This window comes from Aspergillus pseudoviridinutans (assembly GCF_018340605.1).
Source record: "Aspergillus pseudoviridinutans IFM 55266 DNA, scaffold_10, whole genome shotgun sequence".
Taxonomy (NCBI): Eukaryota; Fungi; Ascomycota; class Eurotiomycetes; order Eurotiales; family Aspergillaceae; genus Aspergillus; species Aspergillus pseudoviridinutans.
The window spans coordinates 704656-716674 of NW_025091290.1; the positions used below are offsets into that span (position 1 = coordinate 704656).

At 43.1% G+C, this 12019-nt stretch overlaps 2 protein-coding genes across 2 annotated transcripts; one reads left to right on the forward strand and one right to left on the reverse strand.

Annotated features, from left to right (window-relative positions):
* Positions 1 to 2199: 2199 nt before the first annotated feature.
* On the reverse strand, positions 2200 to 2830 carry Asppvi_001998 (uncharacterized protein; the record flags this gene model as incomplete). The annotated part of the gene is made up of 2 exons (XM_043307531.1): positions 2200 to 2537; positions 2638 to 2830. The coding sequence occupies 2 exons, from the start codon at positions 2828 to 2830 to the stop codon at positions 2200 to 2202; spliced, it is 531 nt and encodes a 176-aa protein (XP_043163466.1).
* A 5056-nt stretch (positions 2831 to 7886) lies between these two features.
* Positions 7887 to 8234, forward strand: Asppvi_001999 (uncharacterized protein; the record flags this gene model as incomplete). Its single annotated transcript, XM_043307532.1, has 1 exon — positions 7887 to 8234. One exon carries the CDS (start codon positions 7887 to 7889, stop codon positions 8232 to 8234), a length of 348 nt encoding a protein of 115 aa, XP_043163467.1.
* Between the last annotated feature and the right edge of the window lie 3785 nt (positions 8235 to 12019).

Consider the following 12019-nt stretch of genomic DNA (forward strand, 5'->3'; position numbering starts at 1 on the left):
ATATCTTATGAAGTGACGGCGAGCTTCCTAAGTGCTTCTCTTTGACAGCTACTAAGCATCTCACTCTCTTCAGTGCCTTGCGGGTTTGCAGATCCTCCCTGAGGAAGTAGGGGACATAGGAGTTATACTAAAGGCAGCTATTCAGGCTAGCAGAGATGCAGATTTTGGCTTTAGAGATCAGGAGCTTAATAGTTGCCTTCTAATATTACCAACTTCAATCATTAACTTAGTCATGGCTGGCGGAAAATGCAAGCTTCGCTGGAATGAACCACTGAAACAGTGACTATTTTGTCTGATACATATTATATACTTGCTAACCCTATTGTATCAACTGCCCTAGGGACACCCGCGATCTCATCCAAAATGACCCTAGCAGTTCCTCAATACGCACATTCTCATCCTCAGCCAAGCAGAGCTCAGTACCTGTGAAGCTGTGTTAGTCATCAAACACGCACTTGGACCTTGATAGAAAAACCCTCTAAATAGAAGTTAGAGGAATTCACATCGCGAATAGGAAAGCCGCTTGAAGATCATTCATTTACGCGCCAGTCATGGCCATGCTTTTCCCTGGGGCTTGGGATGGCGGCCTGTCAGCAATTGCATCATGAATCTACAAAATCATAGTATCCATCACATAAGCTCTTCAGTGCCCTCTTGCTGGTCTGTTTTGCTTCTTGACTATTCACACGGATGATCATGAACCCAGACGTCGGTCTTCAGATATATCATACCGTAGAGAACAGCCAGCATGGAGCAATTGACTGACGACCGGGCGAAGCTCATCGAATGCCACATGTACCACTATGGATCAGACCGCCGCGGAACGTTCTCCGAATGGAAACTACAGCCTGAGCGCTACGTAGACCCAAACCCAAAAAGAGCAAATGATAAAAGTTTACTGGGTGAGGATTGGCCAAAGGATACGGGAAGTGATGGGGCCACTACCCAGGATCAACTCAGACTCAGACTTAAACAAAGCAGCCGAGAGACTTCTACTGGCTGAGTTCCAGCTTCTTTAGCACAGCGGTGATTAGGGCTCACTCCAGCTGTGCTGATGAGGGCTCACCCATCTGGATGATATCATGTGATAATTCTCGTTTGATTACTGCGCTGCTGCTTTCCTTTCCTTCCTTCTTCGACTTGCTACCTTTAATATTCGTATTCGCACCCCTTGCTTTTTCTCGGCGTCTAGGGATCTTGGTCTTTCCTCCTGTCTTCCAGTCGGTGGTCTTCCATTGACTCACCCTTGAACTTTCCCTACAACACATGCCACCCTTCCTTTTCATGCCGTCTGCCTACAGGCAAATCAATACTCAGGTGGTCATTGAGACTGAAATGTGATCACTTTATATTGATACGCCAGCCATATCTGCAATAGATACAGTACTGAAGACTTCCAGTGCTGAAGAGAAGACTGGATCAGATACTGGGAAAAATGTCCTGGGGTGTCGGGATCTAGAGGTCACAAGGGTGCGGGACACCCTGCTACAAAATGCTTGCTCACAAGTGCAATATATTGCTAACTCACTCCTAGAGAAGCTTTACTGTAAAATACACAAAATAGTATATTACTTAATAAGTAAAAACTGGTAAAAATTTAGGATAAGGTTAGGGAGTTACTAGATAAATATGACTAGCGGCCAGGCCCGCTGGCAGATGCTGTCGAGTCGGCCCGAGGCTGACGTCACTTCTATTGGAACGTACGGACCCCACTTATACCCCCATTAATCTGTAGGCTAACTTCCTAGATTGTTTGGCCGTCCCGACCACCCAATACAACCAAGTTAGTTTTCGCTGGACTGTCTACACAGTATGCGCATCTCGTTCGAGCACTCAATGAGCACTCAATGGCTGTAAGACGCTGAGCGTTCAAGGTGTATTTCGCCAGTGGCAATAGATATTAATCATCAGTAACCCTCTAGCCGGTATGTTGCTCTCTATGCGCGTGGAGGCAATCCTACCATGTCAGGCAGGGAAGACACGTGAGTCCATAATGCGGAACTTCTTCGCCGTTATGCAGTTGAAACCTAAAATTGGGAGCTCACACCTACTCTTCGTGCTCGAATCTGAGAGTTATATGATATTGGATGGGGCTACAAGCGCAATTACACACGATATCCTGAAATTCATCTGTCCGCACTATCTGCTTTGCAAAATGAACTAAGCTCCCCAGAGCCAAAGGGTCTCTTAAACTATTTATCAAACTTGTGTGATCCAGACTCCCTGACCAGTGACGGTAGTTCTCTCAGAGATGGAATTCTTGAGAGTACCAATGATCTCAAATTGCTCGCCTTCCTGGTTTTCAAACGAAAGTCTTAAATCATCAGCGCCGATGTATGATGGCGATTCTTCGTCTTCAGTGTCAATGTCGTAGGCGCCAACAAGGTCACGGACATTGCGATATTTGAGCCAAGCGTCGTCCGACTGCCAGTTTTCAACGCTTTGGTCGAAGTTACCGCGAAACTCAACACGGCTCTCAGGTTCTTCGAGGAGTTTGAAGTAGCAATCAAAGTTTTTGCCCGCACCGGAAATTTCACCTGTCTCCGACATCTAGCTAGAAAATCAGAAAAACTCCAAGAAAAGGAGAAAAGAAAAAAAGAAGAAAGAAGAGAACAGTGTTGTTTAGATATGTCTTACTTTTGTGCTGAGAACTGATGTTTCCTGGGATATTAGAGGTAAAAGAGTTGGATGGATTGCTTGTTTTTCGTTCACTTGTCTCTGGTTGCTGTCTTTCGACGTAAATGCTGTGATCTGTCCACGTATTTATAGCCGAACTCATGCCCTGTGGAACAGCGAGTATGACTGCGAGTGGTGGGGGTTCAACAAACATTATGAAGTTGGCATACTCATCAGTGATGTCAATGTATGAAATCTATTCTACTGGGCAGCACTTGCATGACTTCATTACTGCTTTTTGCCACCCCGGTACTATCATAGAATTGTTTCTAGATCTAGGGATATTCTCATATGAGGTACTGATGGCTGTTTGCGTGGATGTAATGATTGTAGCGTTCATACGTATTCGTCAATTATCTGTACAGGTCGGCAGTTATCCATATCTCTGTTTCGCCACGGCCCCCAGCCACTATTCCCCATGAACAGATTGTTAGCAAGAACTTCTAGCAATTGGTTATTGATATATAGGAGAAAAATACTTGGAACAAGCGTATTGCATCGTTCAAGATGATGCACCCAGCTTTTGATGTTCCTGGATTTGAGGGTAAAGTGACCAGATCCATACCGAATCGTTGGATGCCCAAATTGGAGGTTTGCAATCACAGGTTCTTAATAGAGAGTGTGGGTGGGTCTGATTCCGTTAAGCACAAAAGCTTTCCCGTTTGCGAAACTTCAATGCGATTATGTAAGCTACATAGTGAAAGGCGTAACTATGTAATTTGCGGAAAAGATCTGCTGGTACCTGTTGATCATAGATGATCTGGCCACCATGGATCCCAGCCGAACAGCAACCGTACAGGGTCCTATTGGCTTGTAGGCCGGGCTTCAGAGCTTACTACCTACTATGTAGCTGTTCTCGGAGGAAACCGAGCTCAGAGTTCAGGATTGCGTCACTGAAGCTGTCGTGCCACATCACCTCATGTCGAGAAATCCAGCCTCTCGCTACCTCTCGTATTATATGTTGCTTTGAAATCTTTCATTCCAAGCTCATGACAGTAAAGTGTCTACTCTGCACCTATCAGCCCGCTTAGATACCACCAGGCAACTCACTTTCTCTAGACTGAAGCATTAATTAGCCGCCATGCTTTCAAGAAACTTGAGGCTCAAGGTGTCATTACCTTGGGTTAGCTCGAAGCTATTCTGCGCAAAACGTCGCTTCCTGGTACAAGCTGTCAATGTGCGAAACGTACCTACTGTAAGCGTGAACAATCGAATCGTTTGAATGAGGCGAGCGCTAAAGCTCATGAAAGGAAGATGACAAGCCCTTTGACGTCCAATACCAGAAGACGACTTCGAGACGTATCGTTTTGACCAAAAACCAACAACCCCCACCCCCCAACCCAATACACAGTAGGAACCACAAAAAGGGAGCTGAAGAACATGTACCAAGATATGCTTACGATAAGGTAAAATCTGCCTTTAGGACTATTGACGCTCTGTAGCTGAGCTACTCACAGACGAATGAAGTTAGCTGCTGACAATCTTTACAAACAAAGGAAGATTCGAGGATTTTGTCATTTGTCAACTGGCCAAGAGGCAGTCACTGTTGGCACTGAATATGGCATCAGCAAAGAGGACAAATTAATCACCGCATACCGCTTTCATGGATTCACATTTATGTGAGGGGGGAGTATCAAGTTACAGCACTCTTTCCTCTCCGCGTTACGTGGACTAATGGAACGATTCCACTGTAGTATCGTGAAAATGATGGAGAAGCGAGTGATTTTGCTCTCCTTTTACGGGAGCTAAGGGCCGTACGTTTCTCCTCCTTTCTCCTGCCACGCTCCCGGTTTAATTCTTAAGCAGGCCCTTGACAATTATGGCGCGAAGCATGCTGCTGGGAAAAAGTTCCTTCTTACAGTGGCGTCCCCGGCTGGTAGGTGACAAGACGTGTTCCGAAGTGATATGGCATGGAAAGCAGGGAGTGTTTCTAACTCGTATCTAGATCCGCAAAAGATCAGTACTTTTCATCTTAAAGACATGGACCCCTATTTGGACTTCTGGAACCTTATGGCTTACGATTACGCAGGGAGTACATTTTCGGAGTGCACTGGACATCAGGCAAATATATTCAAGAGCAGCTCTAACCAGCAATCCACGCCATTCAATACCGAGGAGGCTGTCGAGAATTATCTTAATCGCGGAGTCATAGCAAGCAAAATCGTACTGGGTATGCCTCTTTATGGTCGGGCATTCACAATACAGCCGGCCCTGGTAAACCCTTTTCCGGCATCGGTGAAGGCAGCTGGGAGGATGGTGTCTGGGACCACAAGGCTCTGCCGCTGCCAGGAGCCGAAGGACACACAGACGACAGCATAATAGCAAGCTACAGCTAAGAATCAGAACAGACCTTGATCAGCTACGATAGTCCTCTGGTTTCGAAGTGGAAAGCGGAATACATTAGGCTCAAAGGGCTCGGAGGTGGCATGTGGTGGGAGAGTAGTGCTTATAAGACAGGAAATGATAGTCTGATAAAGACAGTATGTCTATATTCTCTCTATTTTACGTGGCTAACAGATACGCAAGGTCGTTGAAGCACTCGGGGGCGTTGGCGCGTTGGAGCAAAAAACAGAAACAGCTAGACTACCCTCTTTCCCAGTACGGCAATATACGGGGTCGGATGCAAGAATAGTGACGATTAAAAGTACGGGGGAGAATGGAACAAGCAAGCCAAGCCACTTTCGTGTTTTCGTGACAACACAGCTCCACTTACATCTGTATATGAGAGGGTAGTATTAGATAGTGATCAGAAGTGAGCAAAGGTTAAGACATATTGAGTGCCCATCTCTGTATTCCATATAAAATGGCACCCTTCAAGACTTTGATATCTCAACAACCACGCATCTACAGGGGCCAAATCTAGGCATGAGGTATATTATAGTCATATACTTATAGTCTATAGCCTCCTTGCGTATGTATACATTTAGCTAACATAAAATACGCCTGTAATTTTGGTAATTTTAACTTCTAGACATTGAGAGAGAGAACAATATTTTAGCATCCTAAGAAAGAGTATTTACATACTTCAGACTATATACATTCTAAATATCTTACTTAGACAATAGCATATGTGACTGTGGTAGAGATATCTAAGCCTTGACAAGTGCCATTTTATATGGAATACAGAGATGGGCGGCTCGCCAGGGTGGGCGGCTCACCTGGGAATTACGTTATTCACTCCTTTCCATTCACATTCATTCCCCTTCTATGAGTCTTCATTTAGCAGGGATATCTGTAGAGCTCTTAGGACCTTGCTTCGGCCCTCATTTCGCTAATTATTAACCATCCTACGGCCAGACCTTGAATATAGGTACGAAAATGGCAATAGAGCCTTCATGCTACCTGCATAGGCTTCATATATTTTGACCGTAGCAGGGTAGAATCAAATTGCCGCCAAATGGGGCAACTCATGTGATTATATCCTGAGTAGGCTTAGTGAGGTACTTGTCATTACCAAATGACACCTTCGATCCATTCATAGGGACATTTATATGACAACACATACATGGTGTTTTATTGGGGTCGCCTCACGTGATATTACACCGACATTACTGAGGGAGGGGCTTCCCTCGCACAACTGCCTCGCGAGAGTCAGTTGTTTACCTCTGTAGCTATCTCGTCATTGCTCATGCAGTCAAGATTCAATTTAGTCCCTCCCACCTTCCCTCTGTATATAGAACCATAGAAATACAGACTCATTGCCTCCCTACCTGGAAGCGCGAATGGGCCCTATCTGACGCTACGGTCTAAATCCGCAGCGACAGCCGTTATGGCCAAACTACTGTTTCCTCGCCCTCTTGACTGCGTGAGGTCACCAATAACTGTATTTTGTAACATAGCTGAGTCTATGATGATCTTGTGGCAAGGTAAGGTTCTGTAGCGGCTAGGCCCGCTGGCCAATACCGTCCAGTCGGTCCGAGGCGGATGTCACTTCTATGGGGACGTTACGGCCCCACTCATAATTAATCAGTAGGCTAACTTCCTAGACTGTCGAACACCTGAACGGGAACTAAACGCGGCCTGGTAGTGGTCCCCCCTTGCAACGGGTGCCGCTCCCCAACACAAAGCGTCTGGGGTCAGACAAGACATTCATGTTCGAAGTGACCGATCAGCTCACACCACGTGAGTCAACGCGAAGGGAAAGCGACCCAGAGAGCAGAACAGCGTAAGAGACGGAGTGGTTCTGCCTTTATTCAAAATAGCTATGATAGTCAGGTTGCGTTGCACTCTAATTTGAGCCGATTGATAATTTAGTTTCTAGATGGCCATGCATGCATGCTCAGTATGTATTGGGAAAATAGTAACCCGCCCAGGCTGGCAGTGAACAATCTTCTAATTATTATTGCCCACGCTATCAATAACCTGTGCGTATGTTTGGCATTGTCTATGGTGATCTAGAGTGGGCCACCAGGAAGATGTAATACATTTGCTAAATCGCCTCGAGTCTACTTCTGACCCATTTTCTGGAGAGAACTCTGGATAGAGCACAAAAAGCTTCTTTTTATGCAGGTCCTTGTACAGTGGGCGAATGTCACGGCAAATTCTGGACCCTTATTCCCTTAGATTCAAAACTACAATTGCGCTTTTCCCGGTATATGGATTCCGCATTATCCTGTTGAAAATTACTTTAATATTATTCTCCGGCTCGTAGGTTGCTAAAATTCGTCTTTCTAGTTCCGGGGGCCGTGCCGAAACAGAGATATGGATGACTGGCGACCAGTACAGATGACTGACAAATATGTATGAATGCTAAAATCCTTACATCCTTACGCAAGCAGCCATCAGTACATGGTATGAGAAGATCTTTAGGTCTAGAAACAATTCTATGATAGTACTGGGGTTCGGTTATGAAGTCATACAAGTGCTTCCCAGTAGAATAGATTTCATACATTGACATCATTGATGAGTATGCCAACTTCAGCCAACTTCATAAACGTTTATTGGAACCACCGCCACTTGCACTCATACTCGCTGTCCCATAGGCCATGGGTTCGGCTATAAATATGTGGGCAGGTTACAGCAATTATCCGGAAGACGGCAACCAAGACAAGTGAACGGGACACAAACAATCCATCCAACTCTTACCTCTAATATCTCAGGAAACATCAATTCTGAGTACAAAAGTAAGACATCCCTAAACACCACGGTTCTCTTCTTTTTTCTCTTGTTTTCTTCTTTCCTTCTTTTCTTTGTTCTAATTTTTTAGCTAGATGTCTGGGACAGGTGAAATTTCCGGTGAGGGCAAAAGCTTTGATTGCGACTTCAGTCTCCTCGACCTTGAAAGCCGCCTTAAGTTTCGCGGTAACTTCGACCAAAGCTTTGAAAGATGGCAGTCGGATCAATGTTTGCTCAAATATGAGAATTTCCATGAACTTGTTGGCACCTACGTCATTGACACCGAGGGAGCGCCATCATATATCGGCGATGGGGATCTACGCCTCTTGTTTGTAAACCACGCTGGCGATACATTTGAGATCATGGGTTCTCTCAAGGATCCCATCTCTGAGAGGGCCACCGTCACCGGTCAGGGAGTCTGGATCAAAGGGAGCCTGGATTAACAATTTTGATAAATAGTTTAGAGACCCTTTGGCCCTCGGGAGCCTAGTTCATTATGCGAGGTGTGCGAATTTCTATTTTCGTCAAGTGGTAAATTAACGTAAGCCGAGGGGTCAGGCTATGAACCAAAATGACAATCACAGTGATGTTTGTACTTGCATACAATAGCTAATGCGACCCAACGTACAAAGCCTAGCTTTTCCCCTGTTCCAGAGCAGGGTGGGAGAAGTTGCGAGGACAGGGAGAGGGAGCGATCCGTAGTATTGATAGTCGTAGGCGATAGTGAGGAGAATGGAACACGACAAACATCGAGCTACCCCCCTGTTCGAAGCCGCAGAGAGAGAGTGAGATACCTGACGAAGACGGGATAGTCTGTAGCACTGACAGTCGTACACTAAATAACGGGAGATCTCACAGATCTCACACGCAAGGTCCAGCTGTCCCTCTGCTTGCGTTGCAGAGAGCATCAGCTGTCGCCATTTGGAAACTGCCCTAGACCCGGTGTCTCAATTCGTTCTCTCTGCGTCCAAAACCCTAACACTATAATGTCTCATGCCTAGGGGAGGGTATCATACAAATCCTAGGGTTGGCAGGGGGGGAGGGTAGCAGGGTAACTCATACCTACCCCCCAACCTAGTCAAATCTTAATATTTTTGAATGATTTAAAATGATTTATGATTCTAACTAGCTAATCTATTAGATTCTACTATTAGATTCTAGATTAATCACAGGGAAGGTGGTCAAACTAGGGGGTAGGGGTCAGGTCAAAACTTTTTGTTGGGGTCTGCCAAGACCACTGCGGGAAGCCTATACCCTTTTAGGCCACCATCTAGTATGGATTAGTGCCTGAGGCATCTAGTAGGCTAGTAGGGCCTAAGAATTCAGGCAGAAACTAGAAGAAAAATTAATTCTTAGTATTTACTAGGGGTCTAGTACTAGATAACTAATTATAATTATTTTTAGTGAATAGTAGATACTTTTAGCTATAGAATAATAATAGACTAATTAGGTAAGTATAATTCCTAATTTTTTAAAAATTCTAAAAAGATAGTTTAAAATTTATTACCTGCTGACTAATTATAATTATTTTTAGTAGATAGGCCTAATTTCTACTAGTCTAGTGATATATAGCATGCTTAGTAATATTTAGTATAGAATTTTTAAAAATTCTTAGAAGTGAATATTTTGTGAATATTTCTAAAGTAGAGCTATATATTAGAGAGGGCTTAGACTAGGGGCCTAGCTAGCTAGATAGTAATAAGAACTAGTTACTACTATTAATCTAGTAGGGATAGTAGATATATATATATTTTAGTCTACTAGGTAAAGGTAAGGTATGAGAGGAATATATATATTTAGAAAGTAGGAGAGAGGTAAGATAAATCTAGTAAGTAGGCCTAGGCTAGATAACTTGATCTAACTAGGCTAGGTAGTTTAGCTTCAAGAGGCGCCTGTGCAGGGGGTCTAGGGTAGTTGATTTGGCATGGCTAGGCTAGGTGATTCACTATTCAGCATAGCTAGGCTAGGTGGTTTGGCTTCAAGAGGTGCCTGCGCAGGGGGTCTAGGCCTAGTGATTCGACCTGACTAGGCTAGTTGATTTGATCTGACTAGGCCAGTCAATTCAATCTGACTAGGCCAGTCAATTCAATCTGACTAGGCCAGTTGATTTGATCTGACTAGGCTAGGTGATTCGGCCTGGCTAGGCTAGGCGATTCAGCCTGGCTAGGCTAGTCGATTCGGCTTGACTAGGCCGGGTGATTCGATCTGACTAGGCTAGGTGATTCGATCTGACTAGGCTAGTCGATTCGGCATGGCTAGGCGAGGTGATTCGATCTGACTAGGCTAGTCGATTCGGCATGGCTAGGCAAGGTGATTCAATCTGACTAGGCCAGACGATTCGATTTGACTAGGCTAGATGATTCAGCTAGTTAATCTAGTATGACTAGGCCTAGTAAATATATATATTAATCTTATCTAGATCTAGCGTAGCCTTCTATTAGTAGATATAGATATATATATATATATATTATAAAGGTGAAAAAATATATTTAACTTATACTAGTCTAGTGATTCTGGAATCTTCTAGATCTATCTAGGTGTCACACCCTGGGATCCGTCTCTGCTGTTCTCTGCTAGTCAACTACTTTGGGAATGGGGTCGCTAAGGTCCCTGGACCTATAGCTTATACTTTGCCTGAGGCCTACTGACCAGGTAGCCTAATGATGCAGTGATACAATAACCCTCCGGGGTCAAGGACAATCTAAAGGTAATGTAAGAATAATAACAGTAGAGATAGAAGCAAGGCCTATTAAGTATATATACTTAATAGTAGAGAGTAACTAATAAATCAGACTAGTGATCTTTATACTCAAGTGAATGATTTATATTGAACGCGAGGAACTAAGCTAAGAGTGCTAGATATAATATTAATAAGTGTCCTTATATATCTGTAGTTCCTCCTGGTGGTTGATATAGTAGATGGTAGGATGGTATATTAGTAGATATCCATGATATTGTGTTACTATTTATTATATCTACCCTTCTACCATTGCCAAGCTATAGCACCTAGTAGGTTTTTCATATAATAGGGTGGCTGTAACTGGTGTCTTTTAGGTAATCAATAATTATCCTCTATAATAATTTGGTATTGCCATTCAGTAAGCAACTACTGAGATGTTTTTTTATAGTAATCTGTTTAGATTAAGTATTTCTCTGGATTGCGTCCTGATCACTCTGGGGTTGACTAGTAATCATTAATCCTTAGGTTTCTGCCTGTCTTATCTATCTTGCGCTAATGCAGCTATGTTAGTGTTGTAATATTACCTCCCCCTCTCTTAGTATTTTGTCCTTGAAACTTGATTTAAAAGGTAGTACTTCCCTAGTAGGTGTGTTCTTATTTTTTTAACTATATTTACTCATTATGCTAAAGCATTATACTAACACTATTCTTAAAGGTGTTCCTAAGCTTCCTTATAATTATAACCAAGTTACTAGTCACATTCATTAAGTAGAGTTCATTATTGAAAATAGTTTTATCACTTCTTTTCCTTATAATTTTTGTGCGTTGTCTGGTGAAGTTTACATAATAGACTAAACTTGTCACTACTCAAAATATGCATTATGCACCCGCTAAGGTTGTTTATATAAGAAGGACTTTCATACTAAAAAGGAGTGGGATATTCTGAAGAGAGCTGAGAAGAAGATTACTTTTAAGCTTTCTGTAACTAATAATAAGTTAGAACTTCTTTATCCTGAACTTTAGTAGTTACAGGAGCATTTAGAAAAGATTTAAAAAGAGTTAATAGAAAAATAACAAAAGGTAGCTGAGTCTCTAGCTTGCCACTTACAGCTTTAAAAATAATAAAAGTTTCTTAAAGAGCATGGTTTCAAAATATCTAAATATAATGCTAAACTATTGCAGATCTTAGATAAGAAAAAGTCTTCTAAGTAGCCTAATCCTACAGCTGAGGTTGAACAGCTGGCTACAACTTCTGAGAATCTAAACTTTAGTTAGATGATGGCGGAGATTGATTAGATGCCACCTATCTTTTAGGAGAATTTTAACTTATCTTTGAGCAGTACTATTAAGCAAGTTAGTAGCAGCCTGTTAAGTTCTTAATAGGCTCCTATATATTTTCTGAGGTATCATAACCCTTCTATTTTATAAGATAATGTGGCTTTCTGCTAATTTAGGTTAGGGTTAGGGTTAGGGTTAGGGTTAGGGTTAGGGTTAGGGTTAGGGTTAGGGTTAGGGTTAGGGTTAGGGTTAGGGTTAGGGTTAGGGTTA